General features: G+C 37.3%; 1 protein-coding gene across 3 annotated transcripts; it reads right to left on the bottom strand.

Annotated features, from left to right (window-relative positions):
• Positions 1–519: 519 nt before the first annotated feature.
• Positions 520–21,227, bottom strand: FGF5 (fibroblast growth factor 5). 3 transcript variants are annotated; one of them, XM_007999015.3, is made up of 3 exons: positions 20,574–21,227; positions 12,866–12,969; positions 719–1,729 (listed from the first exon to the last, which is right to left on the bottom strand). In XM_007999015.3, the coding sequence occupies exons 1-3, from the start codon at positions 20,926–20,928 to the stop codon at positions 1,382–1,384; spliced, it is 807 nt and encodes a 268-aa protein (XP_007997206.2). In that variant the 5' UTR covers positions 20,929–21,227; the 3' UTR covers positions 719–1,381. The 3 variants fall into 3 exon arrangements, with proteins under 3 accessions (XP_007997207.2, XP_007997206.2, XP_037845160.1); XM_037989232.2 differs by lacking the exon at positions 20,574–21,227 and adding an exon at positions 19,141–19,264; XM_007999016.3 differs by lacking the exon at positions 12,866–12,969 and having other exon boundaries at positions 520–1,729; positions 20,574–21,203.
• Between the last annotated feature and the right edge of the window lie 2,517 nt (positions 21,228–23,744).

Genomic DNA, 23,744 nt, shown 5'->3' with positions numbered 1-23,744 from the left:
TCTTGCAGAACTTTATTAAAATGATTACTGATAATAGATTTTGTAAATTGTCTTAAGTTAAATTTTCTGTGATTTATGTCCAGCAGTCAGTATTTAAGTTGAAATTAAATGCCACTTTCAACACATTGAATTCCCAGATTAATTTACCTCTATCAAAAGGCCAGTTTTTTAAATAAACATCAGAAGTTTCCTTATAAAAGTGCACATCTATTCACTGGAATGGTTACCTTTAGGAAGGGAAGCTCAAAGAGTGTTTGCCTGAGTAATAAGAATATTTCTGACAATGGGACTTGGCATGGATAACTGTTAAACCATTCATCTCCTTCAGTTCTCTATCGCTTCTAAGTGTTTGCTCCCTGTGGACCTACACAGTGGGATAGCAGAGAATCATAGAAGTATTTTTAAGCACTCCAATTTCATGGTGTATGCTTCACGGACAGAATAAAATGTATTCCTCCAGCTGTTCAAGAATGAGGGCAAGGAGGGGATAAAAAGAGAAATGAAGGCAAGACAGACTTAGATCTCAATCAATGTTGCAAACTTAGTGTACGTTTACCTCTAAATCCTTTTCCTTACCTCCCACATTTAATTCTATTAAAAAGTCCTTATATTTTCTCCTTGCTTATAACCCATCACATCCCAGCCACAAAGGTGTAGGATTCCACATAAAGTCATGAATTTACATACACATACACACAAATCCAAGCTGAGCCTTTGGTGCTGTGAAAGAGAATTTAAACATTTTAAAATGTAAAACTAAACATATTATCTGAGGTATGGCTAGAAATAAAAACAATAAAAAAGTGCAGTGAATAGGAAAAATTTAAAAGATTTCCACATTACAAATGAGATATAAACACATTTATAATTCATAAACAGCATAAAATGATTGCTTATGTCATATTAATTAAAATAATAAAAGTAAGAAAATATGCTCAATGCAGAGGTACTTTTAAGAAAACAAACAAAAAAACAAAAGTTAACAAAATATTTTATCTGCATCAAAATATTCTTTGGAAACCAAAAATAAAAATGTATCATGTATGTTCTTTCAGGTTGATCTGTAAAAGTCAGAAAAATACATAGTCCATGTTATTTAACTTTCCGAAAATACAAAGTTCTAAATATCCCTCAAGCATAAAGCAAAAGGCTTTATGTCTTGCTGACCTGAAGCAGTGTGCTCCCTGTATTAGTACAAAGAATTCCAGTTTCCTTCCTATCAAAAAACATTTTGTTTCAGTCACACTGAAACAAATGACGTGACCTCAATACAGGGTAAGTATAGCTGAAGCTGTGTCCAAAAATTTTTCTTCAGAACTCTGAAGACACCTATAGAAACTCCTGAGGGGAAAGAATCGTTCTCACAAGGCCAAGAGGAATATTATCCAAAGCGAAACTTGAGTCTGTATTTCACTGTGTTGGTATTTTTCCGAGGTGCAGAAAGGGGAACCTTTGGCTTGATAGGGCTAGGTGGCTTTTTCTTTTCAGGAACAGTAACCGTGAAAGAAAGTTCTGGCTGCTCCGACTGCTTGAATCTTGGGAGAAAATGGGTAGAGATGTGCTGGGGTTTAACCCGGGGGCTGCACCCTCGTTTGGCTTTTCCTCTTTTATTCAGGGCCACATACCACTCCCGCCCTGTTTTTTCAGTTCTATGTATTGCTGAGGCATAGGTATTATAGCTGTTTTCTTGAAAACGCTCCCTGAACTTGCAGTCATCTGTGAACTTGGCCTAGGGAGGAAAAAAAAGAGGAAATGTAAGTTGTGACAATCTTTTCAGCATGTAATAAAATATAAGTTCTTGCAGGAAAAAATAATAATAATTTTGTCGATCTCTGTTCCTCCTACTCCATTCCTTTTTATAAAGACATGTTTGCTTATTTTAAAGTTGCTTTAAAATTACTATTTTTCTTTTTATGTTTCTACTTCATTTATCTTTGTAACACATTTCTGTTCACTACCTATTTGGTGACATAGTATCGATGAATATAAAAGTAACCAGAACTCTTGATATATTTAAACCTTGTTACTATTGTTTAAATACTTTGAAATGTATAGTTACAAATATTTTAACATACTATTTTTCCTCCTAACTCACCAAGAAAATAAATAGAACTATATTACTAAGAAACAATTGCCTGGTAAAATATAAATTCCTGTTCATAGAAATGGGGTCAAAATTATTCCTTTGAAACAAGCATGCATTTTTTCAATGTTATCAGTGTGATTGAGGCTGCTGAGAGAGAAATAGCATATGGCCCCCATTAATATTGCAGGTGTTAGAGTTCTTTAGAAAAAAAAAATGTATCTTTACTCAGGCATTACAGGAAAGTATATTTGACTCCAAGAAGAAAAAAGTCACTGGAATTACTATGCTTTGGCCATATCTTACACACACACAGAATATCTGCCCTTGAAATACTTACAGAATAGTGGAAAAACAGACAAGTAGACATCCGTCATGGTGCAGCTTGATAAATGGAATTATGACAGTGGTATGCAGAGGGTACAATGACAGCATAGAGGAAGGACATCTAAGAGGGTGGAGGTGGCCAAGAAGAGGGCAGAAAAGTCTTCCTATAAAAGGTGACATTTGAGCTGAGTCTTCAAGTACAACTAGGAATGTACTCTAACATTAGAGAGGCAGACAAAATAAGAAAGCATTTTCAGGGAGAGGGAACAGGGTGTTGAAAGGTCAACATGACACTTTCAAATACCTGTAAGTAGTTCAGCGTGACCTCTACCTAGGATGCACCTGGGAAATAAGGAGATGAGCCTGACAATGTAGGTCAGCACCAGCTCTGAAAGGACTTACTTTGCCATGTTGTGAAATTTGAAGCAATATGCGGGAGAATGGGGGAAGAGTGTGAACTTGGTATCAGACATACAATCAAAAACCAGTGATGCCAATTAAGCTCTTAGCCTTAGCCTCCTTATCCATAACACTTACAACAACAGGGCTTTTATGAGAATCCAAAGGAGGATTCTGTAACTTTCATCAAACTTGAAAGAGTCCATAACGCCCAAAGAATTAAGAATTCCTGTACTAGTTCAGACTACCAGGTTTCATAATTTCAAGGAGTACTATTTACACAGAATTCCTGTGCTTCAGAATACCAAACATTTTGTCCACTATGTATAAAAACACTAAAAGCTAATACTTCTATATCAAATCAAGAAGTTTTATATGAGAATAAAATGGCCTTTTTTCCTTGCTTTTTCTAATAATGCCAAACTTTTCTTTGGAATACTGATCATAACACTGAAATCTAAAAATCTGAATATTGCAAGGCAATCTACATAGATCCACTGTTGAAATCCACATGGAATTTGTGAGTAGTGCAAGATATTGACGGTATTAGAAGCCAACCAATATCAGAGCATTTACAAGAGCACATTAACTTTATGTACAATAGTTTACTGGAGTTACATATATTTAAGTGTAGTTCAATCAAAAAAGTTCTATTTGGGGGTTATGAAGCCATATAAATAGATCTTTCACAAGTTTACTGGCAAATCTTTGGATATGATCTCAAGCAGACTGAAGTCAGGTGTTTTTTGTTTTGTTTTGTTTTGTTTGTTGTTGTTGTTGTTGTTGTTTGAGACAGGTTCTTGCTCTATTGGTCAGGCAGGAGTGCAGTGGCATGATCTCGGCTCACTGCAACCTCCATCTCCCAGGCTCATGTAATTCTCCTGCCTCAGCCTCCCAAGTAGCTGGAATTACTGGTGTGTGCCACCATGCCCAGCTAATTTTTGTATTTTTAGTAGAGGTGGGGGTTTCACCATATTGGCCAGACTGGTCTCGAATTCCTGACCCCAGGCAATCTGCCCACCTCAGCCTCCCAAAGTGCTGGGATTACAGGTGTGAGCCACTGCACCCAGCCGAAGGCAGGTATTTTAAAGAATCACCACCTATGTATGGCATCCCTCTCACCCTGTCTTACGATACACCTTGCCAGCCTACATTTAGGCCAGGACTGCTATGCTGACACCACTTTCAAAGATCACACATTGACTATTCCTATTTTTTATTAGAAAGACTTGCTTACAAATTCATTGTAGATTTGTCTACAGCTGCTTAGCTCTTAAAGTGGCTTTCCCATTTAATTAGATAATCCCAATATTTTATTTCAAAATAAAAGCTATAGACATCTAGAATGTTTCTGGCTCTATAAATGGATAATAAGAAGTTTAGAAAGGTGTGAAACATTTCATTAAAAAGAGTATCTAGTATATTTACCTTGTCTCAGGTTTTTTTTTTTCTTACAATGTAGTCGAATGACATGTTTGAAAATGTGTAATACATTACGCCTTGACCTGACTTCTACCTCTGTTTCACAAAAATAGCGGTGATTGCTTTACTCAATTTTGACAGAGTTAGGTTGTTAAAATGTACCTCATTTTTTAATATTTTCCCCCAACAGTGCCCAAGAAAATAAAGAACGAACATGTCCGTTTTTAATTGATGTAGATGACAGGCACACATACACATGCACAGGTGCATGTGCAGACACACACCACAGCATTTCTTTTTTAAAAAAAAAAAAAACAGAAATCTATGTCATTTCCATTTTAGGGTCTTTCATATGAGTGAAACCCACCTGCCCCACCCGCTACAATTGTTTCATCTGAAATCTTTCTCTTTTCCTCCTCTTTTCCTCCAGATTCATATTCTAAAGTTCTTTCTTAAGAGGAGCCCCTTTAAGGAGATGGCTATTCGGACTTCAGATTTTTCAGAGGTCACCTAACTGTTATCCAGGGTAGAAATGTGCAGAGTCCTAAGGACCCACACACTACACACAGCCCCTCAGCTGTCCAAATCCTACATTCTACATTAATACAGGAGTAAACGCAGTTAGACTGTTTTGACTTTCTTAATTGACTTTTAATTTAATGTTTTGTCTGCAAAATTCTTCCAGCTGTGATGGAACACAGAATCATTTGAAGCAAACATTTCAGTGAATTTATTCATCTTGAAGGATCGACTCTTCCTGTTAGTCTTCCCGGTCTGGCTCAGACAAGATGGTGACCCTAAGCAGTACATCTCTGTATATAGTGTTGTACATAGACCATCTTTATAGCAAAGAGTCATAGGTCTTAGCTAGAGGTACTAAAATACATACATTTACCATTAGAAAATTTTGGACAATAAATTTTCCAGGCTGATTTTTATTTTTTAAATCTTTTTTTAAAATTATAAGAAGTCCTCTAATAAAATATACACTTTTAAAATAATAGAACTCCATTATTTTTCTAGAAAAAAAACTGAAGCTAACAAACAGACTTTTTCTATAGTTAAGAGTATGATGCAGAGGCATGAATCAAATTTCAGATAAGTTGCTGAAATCAAGACTCCTTCATCTAATTGCCTTACCACCATCAGCCACTACAGTGAAAGCAATTGTTTAAATATTTGTTTAAAAATGTTTCATATTCATTTTTCACTAATTTATTCCACAGATATCACATGCTAGGCACTGTGCTAGGAGCCACTTTTACAGTGGAAAACAATATTGACATAGTCCTGCCCATGTTTTCATTGACTTAAATTACATTAAAATCTCTTTAATTTCTCCTTGATCTGGCAAGAATAAAAACAGGTTACATTCAATAAACCATAATTGCAAAATTAAAATAAATGTTTAAAATCATCATTTTTTGTAGTTTAGTATATACTCCTAATTGACAAAAAAAAAAACTTTAAACAAATTGAACTATTTTTTTCTTGAATATCTAAATTATTACAAGGAGAGGAAACACACTGCTATTAAGAGAAATAAGAACTTAGAAGTAAACTGTCGTGGCTCTACTCATCCCTTCTCACAGTGAAGGATCCGTTTTAAAGAACAGATATTTTTTAAAAGGTCAAATTGAATTCAAAGAAAGCACAACTCCAATTAACTACAATATTCCAGAAATGACTAATTCTGCCAAGCTGAAATTAAACAGGTCAATTAAACCAAATAAATTATTTCCCAAATGATATTGTTTTAAAAAAAGCTCTCTAAAATCTATTCTTGTAGTTTTGTTCCTTAGTAAATATCACGATCTATGATGATTGAGTACCTTGTATAGTATGAATTAAAGCTGTGCAATTACCGACTCTCGTGTGCAACTGTAGAAGTAAACATGTAGTATATGAGATATGGAAATAGGAGTGAATTTGAACCGACACCAGTATAAACCTTGGAATTTGTGTGTATTTAATCAATTTTAATTATTTATTTCAGCTTGTTTTCTTTGATTTGCCTCTTTCTCCTGAAAAACCTTATAAAGTTAAGGGGGGAAAAAAAAGCCAAATCTAAATAATTAAAACGTTGTTCTAGACTAATATTATTAAATAACAAAAAGGTTATCATAGACTGTAACAAAAACAACTATAGACCAAATTTTGCTACAAACTAAGTTTCTTCGCCACATTCATCACTTCTAGTTCCCCTACCTCCTTTTAGAGCTGCTTAATTCCCATCCCTTCCCTCCTAATGGAGCCGCCTAGGACAGGTGCCCTAAACTCAGCTCATTTTTTATACTTGTGCCCTGGTACAGGGCAGCATGCACCCAAAGGGCTACTTCTTACTCTTTACTATATAAACTGTGTAATGGCCAGTTGTAGCCCTGCCATGCTATCTCCCAGGCACAGCCATATCTCCTGCTTGGTACCATTCATTCCTTCTATATCTCAGTTCCTCATACTGAGCAACAGACAAAATACACAAGTTGGTTTTAATATTACCCAAGCTGAGATAATGTAGTAAAGAATATCAACTATAGGATTTCTTTTCTTCACTTATATAATTTCCCTTCAAATTACTTAGAGAGCAGGCTCAAATACAGTTCCCCAAGCCCTGTTTCCAGAGACTGTGTTTTTGTAAGTCTGAGGTGAGACCCTGGGCTTGATGTATCATTAACCAGCATCCTATGTGATTTTGACACCTGTGAAGTAAGGACCACACCAGGCAAAACATGGAATAGCCTGACTTTCTTTCTGAGGACCTTAATAACTTCACAAAGCTGGACTATTGGAGACTACTGTGGGTCAGGTGGTTTACATATATAATTTAACTCACAGTAATTCCATGGCTGCTATTAGGATAGTATTATCTGATTTTTTCAGCCAGCGAAGTATAGAATATGATCCATCTTTCACCCTGCATTTATCAAGTGCCAGAATAGACCTGTGATTTAAATTGCATCTTCTGATTCCTAGACTAAGGGTCTCTCCATAACACTATACAAACCAAAGCTATTTCCTAGGCTTTTCTTATACAGTCTTACTTGCTCTGAAGTTGCTTCCTGTTAAAATATTGATGAATGACAAGTGTCACTCTTCAAATCATCAAAGAAATATATTACTATCTCTCACTTTCTGCTAAAATGGATTTCCGCATCTACAAGGCAATTCATCACACCCAGATTTCCTCAATAAAACAGGTCTTCTAATGACGTCCACAGTGCAAAATTGAGGAGAAACTGGCATTTACTGCAAAGGCAGAGTTTGAACCTATTTTCATGCCTGAGTAGTTAGACATTCAATTTTACTGTATATTGAAAGTCCTTAGAGGGCAAAAAAAGAAAAAAATTCTTTTCAAATGCCTTGATCTAGCTCATGCATGGTCTTGACTGGCAGAGTGGAGTGCTTAGTAAGTTATTTTTTAATGAGGATGGTAAGTATTGCTCAAGCCTCCATTTCTCCTTTCAGTAAATATGCTCAGCTTTAGGGGCTGCCTACACCTCTTCACTCTGCCTGCAGTGCAAGAAGTCCAGTCTGGAGTCTCATCCCAGGCAAGCCAGCTGGCACACTCTGAAACCAGGAAAGGAGGATGTTCTAGTCCTTGCTTAGGACTGATCAAGCACACATTCCATGCCTGTTTCGTAAACTCTGCAATTAGCTTTCCTTTCAAACATGATCCCCTAAAACCCTGAGAAACAAAAATAATTCCACCACATGCTTCTCTCTGCATCTTTAAAATAAGCTAACATGTTTTTCCCCAATAAGCAATGAGCTTTCTGCATACTTTATGAAGTATGCTGAAGTATACTGAAGAATACATGATAATCACCTTTTCCAAGATTTATGTTTTTTAGGGAAAAATCAAGATGGACAACAGAGCTACGAAAAAAAAATCACAAGATTATGACCATAGGAAACCCATGCCTCTTTAAGAGGTTGAGCTTGGAAATTTTGCTTTGAAATTAGGTTCCTGGGAGAAAGGAAAACCTAGTAGATAAGGGACACCTATAAGCACACAAAGTTTGGATGTGGGGAAGAAAAGATCAGTGATAAATCAGAGTTGGGGCTGGTCTGAATAATTTAAGGGTCACAGCTGCCTGACCCCAAAATCAGAAAGAAAGAGATTAAGGATTGTCAAACAGCTGCCTGAGAGCAAATTCAGGAAAATCTGTTTAAACATTAAGTGTGGAATACTTTTCAGGCAGTACTCTGTTTTATATGCGTTATCTTGTTTAAAATACTTAACTACCCCAATAGATTGTGACTTCAATTTTCCTTCTTTTGTAGTTGATAAACCAAGGAGTAGAAAGATGAAGTAAAATGACACAGTTAGGAAGTGGTAGAGTAGGATTCAGCCTGGGGCAATCTAACTGTCTTTACCATCACACTCAAGGCCTTTGACTCCTAGTCTGGACCCACCTCAGATAAATCCAGAAAGGCTCTCTGTGGGGCTTTCAGTAAGGATGCCAACCTGAGGAGGGAGCAGGGACAGACAGACGGTTAAGGCAGAAAGAGTGCTCAGTCTCAGAAGGTACCTTAGCATGGGAATGTGTTGAGAAAGAGGGTAAAGGCCACAGCTGTGGCTTGGAGTAGCCCTCATGGATCTTTGGAAAGCAATTATCTCCTCCTGCTCTTGATGATTTTTGATACATTTGGACAAAGAGAAGACCATACATCCTCATCCTTGTGAAGAATGCTGAAAAACCTGCATGATAGGAATTTAGTTGCACTGCCTATGTAGAGTATGCCAATAAAAGTTTGAAGGAGAGCTGCCTGTAGATCAGGGGCTTGAATGAGTCCAGGGAGCCACACATACTTTTTTAATATATTTTTTATTTTTTTATTATACTTTAAGTTCTAGGGTACATGTGCACAATGTGCAGGTTTGCTACATTTAAATGTGCCAGGCTCCTGGGGCTTGAATGAGTCCAGGGAGCCCCACACATTTAGATCACTGAAGCTCAAATAAAACTTCTCTGATGGGATTAACAAATTTAGCACAAAAATGGAATCAGCATCAATGCTGCCTGAATCTGCTCTGGGCTACCCTTTCAGTGTGTCATATTTGTGTCTATGAACAGTAAAATATTTACTAAATGAAGATTTCTGTGAGCAAAATAGGTCTCTTTTCTGTTTTGAAAGTTTATCTTGGGAGGGAGGGGTTCCCTATGCAACTGTCATTGACAATGAATAACCAACATTTGTAAAATTCTGTGGCAACACATCCCCTCTTCTCTAGATTCTAAAGTGAAGTACTGGAGACACAGGAGATGGGGGAAACGCCAGTTCAAAAAAGAGATGTGAATCAAAGAGAAAAACATGTACCTAGAATGAGGAAATTTGCAACTTTAACTATAAATCTCAAATTGCCTGTTTATTTGCCTATTAAATAGAGTGCTATAAATATTCTAATGATGTCCCACAGTATTCATTTTTATTTGTAATACAAAAATATTTTCATGCACATATTAATTTCTATACACTAAGAGGTGAAAACAATGTAATTGGTTCCAAACAAAACTTAGTATCTTCTTTGAAGCTAACTTTTATTTACCAAGCACTATAGCATTTAAAGAGAAAGAGAAAATTCTGGGAGGCTATAGTTCTGGTTCAATCACTTGTTAACTGTGTAACCTTGGGAAAATAATTTAACAACTAGGAGACTCTTTCGTCACCTCATTATCTAATGAGATAATGTGAGCAAAAGAGCTTTTAAAGAGCTATGGAAGTACATTATCTCTGCCTAGTAGCTAATTTTTAGTACTCTGATTATTATTACAAAAACTGAGTTGAATATCTACAAGTATCAATGAATATTTCTCAGTACAATGGGGGATTACTTTTCCCAGAATTCTATTAATGTTTTATATTTTTAGTTTACATTTGCTTTGTAGATAGAACCCTAAAAGTACTCTTTAAATGCCTCTGCAAAATTTTTAAATTAAAGCAACTCACAAATTACAAGTTTAATCCTAAAAGTCTATGAGTTTTTAACCTTTTGGGGATGACGTAAAGCTGTAAAAATCAAAACTATTAACTAAATCAAATAGTCATATTTAGAGTTACAAGAACAATTTCCCAACATGTTTAACTAGAATGTGAAAACAGGAAAGAAACCAAGTGGGCATAAAACTGGTAATTACTAGCATTAATGCTATTTCTAAATTTAACGTCTTTAAAAAATAAATCACTTTATAATTTAATTAGGTTTTCACCTAAAGGAAAAGTGCTAATAAAAGCTCAGATAAGAGAAAGTGGGCTTGGATAATTGGTTTAAAAAGAATCCACATAATCATAGGGCTTAATATTTTTATCTACAATTTAGCTCAAAGTCATCAGAATGACTTTTATATCAAAGAGCTTCAGAGAGTGACAAGAGCAAGACTTGCTTTGTACTGTTTAAAAGTCATTATTCTATGAAATAACTTTAGCCTGCCAAGATGAGAAAGAATAACAGATGCTGTTTTTGCATTATCTGCATTATTTCAACCAGCCATCCTTAGACATTTGGGTCAAATTTCTAGAAATTTGTTACTTGCATTTGACAGAGGAATCATGTATCTTAACCTCTCAGTTTGACCTTTCTAATTGGCTTCCATTTGTAATATGTTACTTTCTGGGGCAATTATCCTTAAGCTGTTCCAAGTTTAGTCTATTTTTTTGCAAGTACTATGGCATAAATCAGAATATTTTAAAAGTTAAGATTTTCACTCAAAACAAACCAGTAAGAGAAAGTTTCTTTGCATGCACTGTGTATTATTATGAGGTTAGATTTTGAAGGTGTTTTAATCTTTTACAAACTTAAAGTAGACTGAGGAAAAGTTATTCCGTTCAGATGTGTTTAATCATTGTTTTCTATTCTGTATGTGGATTTTTTTTTTTTTTGCTTTTATCCAGTTCTTGTGAGAACTCATCTGTATGTGAATTTTAAATAATATTTTAAAATAAAATTAAATGCCCTGAGAATGATACATTGGACTTTGGCGACTCAGGGGGAAAGGGGAGGGAGTTGGAGATAAAAGACTACACATCGGGTACAGTGTACACTACTGGGGTGATGGGTGCACCTAAATCTCAGAAATCACCACTAAAGAACTTTTTCATGTAACCAAATACCACCTGCTCCTTAAAATCCTATTGAAATAAAAAATAAAATTAAAAATGTAATACTCTACTTTTTTCACAGTGATGCAGAATGTTGTCCCTTAAATAAATGAAAAAAATTTAAAAATATATTTCTATGAATACTATATTACAGTTTGCTAGAGCATAGTAACCAGCTCAAAAAATGAAATGGTAAATTGTTTAATAGTTCTTGCAATAGGCGATTTAAGAATTTAACAAAGGGTTTCCATTTATGCTGCTAAACTGATATTTTAGCAATTTATTATGTTTAGATTATATTTAGATTGTTACCCTATAATAATAGGCAATACTTATTGAGCACTTATAACACACCAGATAGTATTCTTAGCACATTGCATGTATTATCTCATCGAATCCTCAAGTAACTACAGAAATTGCTCAAATTCTGTCTCTTCCAAAAGATATTAACAAATCACTTTAGATATTAAGAAAAGTAAAATTATAAAAGTCTTACACATTAAACCAAGTGGCGTTTTCATTGAAGTTTTTAAAGATCTATAAAATAAAATTATATATAGTAAGTTTCAATTGATTGCTATCAGTTGAAACTTTCTATAACTTTGAAAACTGAAAAAGTGATATTCCAATAATTTATTTAATAAAGACTACAAAGAATCAGAATTAAATGACTAACTTTAAAGAATAATTGCTTTCAAAATGTTTTAATGTGAAGAAAATAAGTATGCCACAGAAAAACCATAAAGCACCTTTAAGTTCCGTGTGTATATACTAATACAAATAAATAGAATCTGTGAGTGGGAAAACTAAGCTGAACATATTTTATTATCTTTAAAATGTTTTAATACTTCCCAAGTAATGGAAACTTTCATAATAAAGCAAATAAATAGTTTGTGAACGGATCACAATATATAAAACTGGTCTGAATAAATTTTTGAGAATGCAAAATTAGTTTTCATAGTATTAAGAAATCGTTATTTTTGATGTGACAAAAATGCAAGATAAAAATTCTTCAAATTAATTAAAATTTGTCTATGAAAGTCACAGTCTTCTAATTATTGGTTTCTTCCCTCCCTACTTGTTAATATGAAAATATTTTACATTACTGAGACCCGATTTTTGGTATTATGAGTAGCTTGTAAAATTAAGTAAGAACCTCATCTACTTAGCACAAACACAATCACTATAAACTTGTAAGTTTAAAATGTGGTGAAATATATTATTGCCATATTTCTTCTTATGTGGGCCACTTCTAAGAAATAAGTGGATGGCTACCCCTTTGAGAACGCTATTTTCAAATACACTTAGGCTTAAACTTTTTGTAGACTCTATAATATCTTTTTAAGTAAATTAAATATTTAAATTATTACTTCTAGAAGCATACAAAATTCTCTTGGTTAAATGTAAATATGCTTTTTAAATAATTAAGTTCTTTGGGCAAATTGTCTTACCTACCAACTTGGAAAATTATTCTGTTTTACAAATGTAAAATCTTTATAGCACCTTTAACAAATATAAAGTGGTTCTACTTACACTTGCATGGAGTTTTCCTTTTTTTGACATCGCTAAAAATTTGTTGCTGAAAACTCCTCGTATTCCTACAATCCCCTGAGACACAGCAAATATTTCCAAAATACCTAGGATGACAGAAATCCCAAAATAAAACACAGGCTCTTCTTTATATCATTGTGAAGAATTAAATTTCTACATAGATTCTTTCCATTCTTTATTATTGTGATTTAAAAAAAGAACTTAGTATTTAACATCCTTATTTTTCATGACATTTACTATGTTAAAAACAAAGAAGGCTAGGATTCAAGTGTTCATTTAAAATAATTTCAAGATTCAAAAATTTGATTCTACTTCATCTGTAATTATTTGGACAAATAAGTCACTTTTAGTAAACAATGAGCATGAAGTTTTCTCAGGTTCTAAAGAAATTAAAAAGACATTTAAAAAATGTTTTGCAAAATAATTCTTCTCCATTATTTCTTCATCAAAGATAATACACTACTTTGAATATTAAAGCACAAATCTGTGCTCAAGACTAGTATAACTATTTGAAAGTCTGGAAAATAATACTTATTTACATTAAATAAATTCCTCTACTCTAATTATCATGGTTATAATAGTAGTTACAAATAAACATATACTATACTCAGTCTTTTAGTGACTGTATTTAAAGGCTACATGTAAGATACTGAAAACATTATAGATAACTTAAAATTATTGGTTCAATGAAATGTTTAATGGCTTATGCTTTGAGACATCTGGCATTTTGAATCATTTCCTAGAAAAAAATTAATGAGATAATTTATTACATTATTGTTTATATTTTGTATTTCATAGTTAGCATTATGAAGTCAATGTTCCCTGTCTCCTACAGTAATTTCAAAGTTCACATCCACTGGATCAAGCGAATTACACACCAAATTCATAGAGTAGTTTAGTAAGATAAAACACATAGTCTGCACTTAATTAGAAAGCCTGCTTATTTAACATAAATTATGTATTTTATATGAACATGAAAAGAGCACAATGTCTTTTATTAGTTGTCTATTTCAAAATTTTTAAAAAGAGATTTTTAGCTCAATAGAGCTAAAAAGGGACCTGTCTTAGAAAGGAAAAAGGGAAGCCAGGTGTGGTACCTCACGCCTGTAATTCCAGCACTTTGGGAGGCTGAGGTGGTCAGGAGTTCAAGACCATTCTGGTCAAAATAGTGACACTGCATATCTACTTTTAAAAAGGAAAAGAAGGAAAGAAGGAAGAAAAGAAGGAAATAAAGAAGAGAAGGGAAGGAAAAAAGCACATCTCAATATTTCCATCTATAATATTCTGAGCATATATACTAATTAGGATATCTCAATAGGACTCTGCCAAAAAGAGAAATTCATCAGATTTTCTTGAAATAGCAAACTCTCCCTGCAGTATTTGAGGCACATATAAAATTATTCTGCTTACCAAAAATAAGAAATATTTTATAAAATTGAGCATTTATATTGTGCAATGTGAGCTAACATCTATAATTCTAGCAAGCATTGCTGTTTATTTATTCAACATGTTTTCTTAAAAAACTTGATTAGAAAGTTTATGTGAAAAGGGGATAACTGAACAACTTTTTTAAAAATAAATGTTTTTAGCCCAAAGTAAATAAAACACACCTTAGGGAAACTGCAAGTACCAGTTCATTAATAGGTGTTTCTTTAAATTGAAAAACAAAAACCAAAAACTATTGGAAGCTACTTTTGCTGCTAAAAGGAAACTTAAAAAAAAGAAAAAAGAAAAAAAGAACCACTAGTGTCGTATAAATCCTTTCCTTCAAAATGTTTTTTAAATGCTATTTATAATAGAGTTTATTATAAACATTATTTGAGTGTGCTTCTAAACGTTTAGAAGCAGTATCATTTTATCAAATATTAACAAAACACACCAAATGCTTTGTGAAGTTAAATACTCTACACAGATGTAATATGTTATAATAATATTATTACTAAAGCATGACTATGACAGTGATACCAAGTTAAATTTCTATCAAAATTATGGAATTATATTGAGAATAGCGTTAATGATTTTAGATATTTGGGAGATGGGGGATGTGGTTGTGAATATTTATGTAAACATGTACATTCAAAAATGGGAAAGAAAGAAAGTGAGAAATTGTGTATGTGTGGAATGATAGATACAAAAGGGGCAACACGGAGTTAATAGATGAGAGATTTGGTTATATATTTACTCCAATTTACTCATGGTGCTAAATTGTTAGAAGCTTTTAATTCCATTCTCTGGAAAATGATCTGGTTTTGAACATGCAGATATATTGTATATTAATGAAAAAATACATGGTAGAGTAAAAGATAAAAGTCTCATAAGTGTATGTGTTTGTATGCTAACTTTTAAGATGTTGAGATAAAAAGGCTTTATAAATATTTGTTTTAATAGAAATACTACTGCTTTGCTTAAATAAATAGCTTCTGATAATTAGCTTATTCTCTTTTTAAACAAATATCCATTTAGATGCATTTAACTTGTATTTCAATACAGTGTACACTCTGTGTGTAAATATTATATACAATTTGCATGTAATGTATTTTAAATATGGGGAAGATGAAATAATATATGTGAAAGTGTTATTATTGTGTTACATATTGCAGGGTTTCTTCTTAAAAGTTCCAGGATAAAAATGATATATTGCCTGAGAATTAAAGGATTTTATAACTTTAAGAAAATTATCTTTAACTGAAAGCTTAAAAATACACTTTACATATATCACTCTATTTAATATTATAAAGAATGAAAGAGATATAAGAGATGAGATTAGATGAATGAATTATTTTTCATATGCGTGACTTTGGTATTGATCTTCTAAATCTTACTATAATTATGATGCAATATTAAGAACACTGTTATGATCATAATTTCCAAAGTAATGTCAGCAGTGATTTCACAATGCCTTGTTTTCTGGAGCAGATTCAACGAGTCTCACAGTTCAGTTTCCTGCCCTCCTCCCCAAAATATCACAGGCCTACTGATTTTACTATGACAAATCTAAGTAACTCATTCAGGAATTCTACGTAATTTTTTAAACACATGTGCCTTAAATCACAAATATATAAGTTTCAGAAAACATTTCTCTGACACTGATTTTTTTTTTTTTAATTTCAGCAATTTTCTGACCTTTATCATCTGGAGTCACATATATTAAATTTGATGGAAACTAACAATTCTCCTTATGGATGCCAAGGCAGTATTTCTAAGCAAAATTGTGGAAGGCCAAGCTTGTCTCATAGATAGTATATAGTCAATGACTGTTTGCTAAATTTGACTGCCTTCTTTTATCCTCTCACTACCTCTCTTTTCTCTCATCAGGACATCCTATACATACACAAGTATGGACAGGTGTCTTAGTACTCTCCTGCTACTGTGGCCTTCTCCTGCTTGAGAAGGCATGGGGTGGAGGGGTGGCTCAGTGTAAATAAATTCACACTAAAGTGCTACTGACAGTGTGTTATTTTTCTTAAGGCATTCCCATTTAAGAGGGTCAAAGGAAGAGGAGCATGCTTAACAGAAGGAATTATTCTCTCTTTGTGGAATTTCAGCATTGACACCTAAGCTGAAGAAGGCAAGAATGTCTTGGGGTCTCTCAGCTTATACACACAGTCAATTCCACTTATGCATTATGATGTAAGTTTACTTCCATTAAAAAAAATTCTAGATTTTTGACTTAGTCCTCTGCAGATTTCTTAATATAATAGGGCTTTATTGATAGTGGTTGATACAATTATACAAATTTTTCCTTTTTCTCTCTTTTGTTAATGAATAAAATATAGAAAAGCACAGATATTCAATGTATTCAGAAGCTTTCAACAACCCATCTGAAAATCCCCAGAGAAAAATATTTTAAAACTGAAGTTTCTCTACTTGCATCCACAAAGTAACAGATATGCTGTGCCAAGTTATCAAATCTGAATCTTGAAATATTCAGTTTAGCAGTCTTCACTGATTAAATTAGCAACTGAAATTTTCCACTTGATTTTTCTGCATAGTAGATATAGATTCTGATTTATCTAGGCTTAGGGGACTGTCTAATGACTCCACATGACCCTAAAATTGGTAGTGAATTTAGATTTTTTTTTTTAAAAAGTAGTAATATTGATAATTCTATTAGCCAAAATATGTGCTTGGAATTTTCATATTTTATGTAAACGCTTTGAGTCTGTATAGCCAAAGCCTTAAACTTTTCTTCCCTAAACTGAAAACTACTTGATTGCCTATTCTTCAGTGGCCCAAGGTAAGTCAACAGAAGCACTGTATTGAAATTAAACTTGAAGGCATATAAATTAATGCAAACCCTTTTTTCCATGCAATAGTTGGGTCATCTATCTTTTCTTGTTCATATTTCTTCATTTTTCCACAGTATTTCCTCATAATAAGGATTTATATACAATGAGCTTAATTTCATTTTCTGTCTTCAAAATTTGGGATAACTATTGTATAAGAGAAGTTAAGAATATATTAATTGGTCCATGTAAACTAAACAAGTTATATTTAAAAGTCCATGGCCGTGGTGTACTTCTCATGGTGAAACCAGAAAATATTTGCAATTTGAAAAAAAAAAAAAAAAAAAAAAGGCTTACTGTCAAATAATAGTTGTGAAACACATGATTATCTGTTCTATCAGACAAATACTACAGAATATTATTAGGTTTAAAATAACTTGTTAGAATGCAGTTTCATGGCAAAGCTTTGACTTTTCTGAAGTCTCAGGTTTGTAACAAAAAGAATATGTTTTCTGTCATCGCTGACTCACAGACAGTAGAATTAGAGGATAAGATCAAACTGAGGTATCCTCTATGGCCCTTGACCCAGCCCTCTCAGCCTCTCTTAGGAGATTTAAACACATTTCCTCACATACTCTAAGAAAGGTCATGGCCAACACCTTAGTTTACATGAATGTTAGGAAACATCAAATGCTGCCTTCAAAGAGGTAAATGACCGATTGTAATTAGCTAGCTTCTGTTTTTCTTTTACAGCTAGATAATGGCAGAGATCCATGTTAAATTCCCAAATTACATGCAAATTCTGCATTGATCAATGGTAGTAAAACTTTTATGAAGTAGTATTAGACACTCCAAAAAGCACAAAGCGGAAAATCACTATGATTTGAATATTTGCTATGCTTTCTTCTAGGAAAAAAAAAAAAAAAAAAAAAAAACCTCTATGGAAGACAAACACAAAAGTAACCAAAATATCGTGCTTAATGAGATAGGTATCTTATATTGGGTACATGATTTATGGCATGAATGAAAGCAAGTCATGTGAAAGACACAGAAACTAAACTCTGAAAGGTTATTGTAAACAGGAATAAATTAGGAAAAAGTTTAAATTAAGTTTTTTGTTGGCACTGTTTTAGGGCACATCCCTGTTCTCTTGTAGATAACTTTCAACATGGATTTTAAAAGAAAATGTACATTTTACATACTGGGTAGTGGTCAATGTCTTGTTTATCTGGGTGTATTCTTTTTGATCTGCTCTTGTTTCCCCCCCTTTGCTTTTCTACAACATCCCCTCTAGCAAGGCCTAAGCTGTAAAACTCTCTTTGTCTCATATCGTGTCTTCTTAGAGAAGATGGTTAATATCCTGGGAATGAGCCTTGCTTCCCGAGATCTCTAGCACACCTAAAGCCTCCCCAGAAGCATTATCTGAGTTCCCTGGGCTCCAACCTGCTGCTTGCTGCATGGTAGTTAGGGGTCCTCCCTTGAGCTCACAGATGTTATCCTCTGTTGATGTTGATTCCTGGATAAATCACAAGAAGAACAGAAGAGAGAAAGTTTTCTTGTAAGAGAGAAGGAAAGGTTGCCGGAAGTGGGAATAAGCTGTGATGGTTAATGGAATCAAGAGATGGTTGAGACAAAGTGAGAAAGATGAATGGAAAAAAATAGATGTTCCTGGTTATTCCTCAAATCTCAGAAAATTCCCCTTCACCCCAACAGATCTTGCCCTTTATCCCCCAAACGAGCAGTTATTCGATGAGCGAAATAAACTCTAAAATATGCAAATAGGTTCCTCTCGGGAGTGTGAGGGGGGCCCTGGGGCTCGGTGGTGCGTGCGCGGAGGGCCCTCTCGCCAGCTGGGCGCTCCAGGCCCCCTCACCACGTGCGCAGCAGGCTGCCGAATCAGCGAGATCAGATAGACTAGACAGGCGCAGGGGGGCGGGCATAGACCTGCTTTTCTCTCAGCATGAACCATCAGGTCTTCCACATTAGGCCCCCTTAACCCACGGGAGGAGGCTAGCCAGCCTACCGCCTTACCCACTTGCGCGCCTCCGACCCCGCTCTGAAGACTGCTGGCTGCCAAATTTTCAGCCCGCCAGTGGCGTCCACGCTCCTCTGGAGCCTGTGTAGTAAGAAAGAGCCCAGTGGCCCGTGGAGTCGTTGGTCTGAGATGGAGCAAGTTAGGAATATCTAGGAGCAACCAGGCTGACGCTGAAAGACAGGTGACTGTGCGCGCTGCTGTCTCCTGGCTACATTTCCGCTCTCCCTGGGTACCTAACAGGCCTTGGCTGGAGCTCTGCCTGGTGGACCAACCTGCGCTGGAAGAGCGATCTGGCCCTACTGAACAAAAGCCCCACAGAGATCTCTCCACTCCTACACACAACCCCAAATCGCCTCTGCCCCCAGCTGCCTAGAGGCAGTGAAGAGAAACCAGAGGAGTGGCTGCGATGGTCTGGAAACAGATGGGGTGGAAGGGAAGAGGAGATGAGAAAGGAAAAAAGAGCGCATGCTAAAAGAAAAAAACTCAGAGGGAAAATTTAAAACTTTGTTTATAAAAAGTCCTATAAAATTTGCACCCCTACCAAATTTAACCTCTGCGTTTGTTCTAAAATAAAGAACTTTCCCCTAACTGTTCTTGGGAACCAAAGGCTGGCCACTCTCCTAACACGGTGTAGTCACGGTCTCAAGATACTAAACGTTGTTAAATCCAAACTCTGGAGTTAGTAATTTCAATGTTCATCACGTCTCCCTCTCTAAACGTGTCCGGTTTTCCAGAGCACAATCTTCTTCCAAGCAGGAATGTCTGTCTGGTGTCCCCTAGTTATCTATCTGTCTGTCATCTATCTATCTATCTAACTATCTATCTATCTGTCTATCTATCTATCTATCTATTTATCTATATCTATCTTGTGTCTCTATATACCTATGTATATACATTGTATACATACACATATATACATATACATATACAATATTAATTTGAGGTTTATGGTAGCGGTTGGAAGAGGCAAGTATTTGGGATTTGATTCTTCTTTTTAAAAAATAACTTCAGTTATGGATAGGGAGAAGGGCTGAACTTTGATGCCTAATGAAAAATGCCAGGCTAGTTCATAAGCAGAAGGTAAACAAATTGAGCGAGAAGAAATGAGATTTTTTGTTCTCTCTCGTCATGGCTGGAGACTCGTCTTTGAGGCTAGGGCAAACTGGAAACAAGGTACCCGTCTGGGCACCAGCCTCTAGGTAACATACACCTCAGAAATCGCAATTCCTCATGACCAGGAGAGGGGTGCGTGTGCGAACGCCATATAGATGCATCTCCACCCAACCCGCCCGGCTGTTTCTGAGTATCACTTGGTCCCAGTGGCCTGGGCTCAGGAAGGTGCGCCTGTGGCCAGGGGAATACCTGCTGTCCCTCCCGAATCTTCCACTGCCCGCCTAGGACGGGTTTTGTAGGAGAGCGAGTAACTTACTTAACATATTGGCTTCGTGGGAGCCGTTGACTTTGCCATCCGGGTAGATCTGCAGATGGAAACCGATGCCTACTCTGCAGTAGAGGCTGCCGGTCCGGCGCCCCGAGGGGCTCCACTGGAAACTGCTCTGCTCCAAGCCACTTCCTTGGCTGCCCAGAGAAGCTGCGGGGGAGGAGGAGGCAGAAGAGGAAGACATAGCGCTACTGCTGCTCTGTCTGCTGCTAGAGCCTCTAGGGTTCCTATCAGTGGCAGCGGGTCCGAGTTGCCCTTTGGGGACGAGACGCTTCTCCCCGTGAGCCCAGGCGTTGAGGATCAGGTGGCTGAAGAAGAGGAGGAGGAGGAAGGACAAGCTCATTCTTCCAGCCGCGGGGGTCCTAAGTGCATCTTGCAGGGCTGATTCTGGGCTCTGTGGCCCCTCTGCGGCTGCGTGCCTCTGGCGCTGCTCGCCTCGCCGCACCGGGTGGACATAGCCTCTGGGAAGAGAAGGGGAGAGGGAGAGAGAGAGGCCACCCGAGCGGATCTCCGCGCTGGCACCGGGATATTTATAACGCCAGTGATCTCACTGCTCCGTGCACGCCTGCGAAGCTTCCCCTCACCCGCGGCTTTGTGTACTCACTGGCCGGTGCGGGGAGGGAGCCTCGCGGTCCCGGGGGCGGGGGATGTGAAGGAGGGAGGAGATCCGAGCAAGTCAGTGGGAGGAGAAGCTGGGCTGAGAGAACCTGCGCCCCGGACGCTGGCTGCGCCCATACCAGAGCCACGCGCCCCAACATTTCTCACAGGTCGCGCAGTCACCCGGCTTCCCCTATTAGGGCCAGAGCCGCGTGGAAAGGAGCTCGGCGTGAGCAGCTGAGTCCTCCAGGGGCAGCTGCAGAAACGGGGGTGTTGAAATGTGGAAATGGATCCTCGTCCTCTCATACCTCTACAGCACACTTGTGACTGGGCGACGCACTTTTGCTCCCCAGGACACGATTTTCAGGTTCTCCTCTCTTTGCCCTGTAAACCCTGCTATCTTGTCCTCTCCCCGGGAGCCCTTTGAGAACCGCGTCCCGCCAGGAGATCTCACTGCTTCTAAGGCTTTCGGCGTTGGAAAACCAAACAGGGATTCGCAGCCCAACTTGGGAAGCCTTTGGTGTGGCGCGGTTGGGGGAGAAGGCTGTTGTTGTTGTTGCTGTTGTTGTTGTTGTTGTTACCGATTTATTAAAGAGCTAAGGAATGGGTTTATTCGGCGTTTAAAACGCCACCCTGAGTCATCAGGCCACGACTGGAGCTGCTTTCTTGTTGGAAACTCTCCGCTGCGCTGAACATTATGACGAATTTGTTTTTCCTTCTGGGAAGCTCTCGGTCTGTGTTCGTGACAGTGAGGGCACACGCACCCCTGCGCCCGGACAGGGGAAAGAGGGGCAGGGGCTGGCCACCAGCACATGTGACTGACCGCCCAGTTGTCCTCTTTCGCCCGAGGATCCCCGTGGCAGGAAGGATTAGTTAACTGCTCGCTTTAGCTTACTCAGACCTGCCATTGACCAAGGGACCGACCCCAACGAATAATTAATGATGTGCGCGCTGGATTTCAACCTTAGGAAACCTGAGAACGGAGAATTTCCCTGTACTCAACGCCCCCAGACTGTTATTTATCTGGGAAATACACCTGACTTGCATTCTTGGAATGTTTCTGTCTAAAAACATACTTGAAACTTTAAACTAAGCTATGATACATTATTCATTGGTTTATGAAACGGCCCGTGTTATTGACTGATAAGGTCAATTCAAATGAGCCAAAGCTGATGCTAAGAAACGGCCTTATCCATTATTGAGTACCTGCTTAAGGTTTTCCATCTCTATAATGAAAAGCATATAAAACGAATGTAGAATTTTCAGGTTTGTAATCTTCCACCGCCAGAGTACTTAACATCAAAGAACTTGTAAAACAGAAGGTTACCTGGAAAGTGTAGTAAAACCACTGTGATAAAGAGGACATCACACATAGATGTGCATAACATGGGCACACTATATGTGATACTGTCCAGGGCTGAACACATCCCCTCCCCACTGTTCTAGGCTCAAGTTATATACTTTTCCCTTAACTAGGGTGGGTAGGCAGATCCTTACAAGGCAACCCTAAAAGTAGACATTGAGAACAGTCACAGTATCTCTCAGAATGGTCTACTTGACTGAAATCACCTTCTTCTGGGGTGGATGATTGTACGACGGTTCTGAACCTGGGTGCTGTTCCTTCTTCAGTCTGTGGCAAAGCTGTCAGGGTTTAAGCCACATTGCTACTGCTGAATGCCATTTGTAAGTTCCCCCATGCCATGCAAATACACAACCCATTCCTCAAGTGATGAAGATTCTCCAAAGCAAATTCAGTTGCTTGTTTCTCCCTTTCCTTTTCCCTAGGAGTCTGCTAAAAGAGGACAAGAGTGGTTCCTGCCCCAGTTGCATTATCAGCCCCCTGTGTAAACCCAGGAGGTCAAGAGGACTCTGGGGCCCAGTTTCTGGAGCTGATATCAGCCTCTTGACTTTGCTCCCTTCTTTCGGTTTCTGCAGCCCAGCCTGCACTGAAATAACCATCCTTGTTTCCCTCTTGACTCCTGCAGGAGCCAAACTGGGGATCAAATCCTTGCCTAGGGATGACCCAGGAAGGCAAAGACACCTGCTCAGACTTTAGTCTACCTCAACCTGGAGGATGGCGAGATACACTCTTCTGGATTCCAAGAACTTAGAAAGAACCAAGGGCTCACCAACAGGAGACAAGTGGCCAGCTGTTGTGGACAGTGATTGAATTTGGCAAATCAGTCCTCAACGCCCAACTGTCTTCCATACTGGGGTGGGAGGATTGGGGGTGGGCAGAGGAATGTGCCCACATGCGCGGGGCTTAAAATCTCCATTGGTGCTCATAAGCGTGTAGGGTGGATGCTATTAAACTTTTAATTTTTTTTACAAGAGGGTAAACCTTGTAAAAAGGCCATTTTTAAAAGTTGCAAAAGCTGAACAGTGCAACATGAAAGACAGCACTGTGCTTGTTTCGTGAGCTGAGTTGCCAAGCCCCCTTCCTCCGTAGCTCCGCTGAGAGAGGAAAGGGTGGCGCTATGCGCCAGGGTCGCTCCCGCCCTGGTCTACATCCTGCTACCACGCCGAGCAGCCGGTCTTCGAGAACAGCAAATCTGCTATGGA

This window comes from Chlorocebus sabaeus, chromosome 7 (genome assembly GCF_047675955.1).
Source record: "Chlorocebus sabaeus isolate Y175 chromosome 7, mChlSab1.0.hap1, whole genome shotgun sequence".
In the NCBI taxonomy this organism is placed as follows: Eukaryota; Metazoa; Chordata; class Mammalia; order Primates; family Cercopithecidae; genus Chlorocebus; species Chlorocebus sabaeus.
This window is presented reverse-complemented; position numbering and strand designations above follow the sequence as displayed.

Excerpts from the sequence above, each read along its gene's own strand:
- FGF5 (XM_007999015.3), bottom strand. The coding sequence starts at position 20,928 with ATGAGCTTGTCCTTCCTCCTCCTCCTCTTCTTCAGCCACCTGATCCTC. Across the intron at positions 12,970-20,573 it reads CCACGAAGCCAATATGTTAA|GTATTTTGGAAATATTTGCT; the intron begins GTAAGTTACTCG and ends CTGTCATCCTAG. Across the intron at positions 1,730-12,865 it reads AAGGAAAACTCCATGCAAGT|GCCAAGTTCACAGATGACTG; the intron begins GTAAGTAGAACC and ends TTTCCTCCCTAG.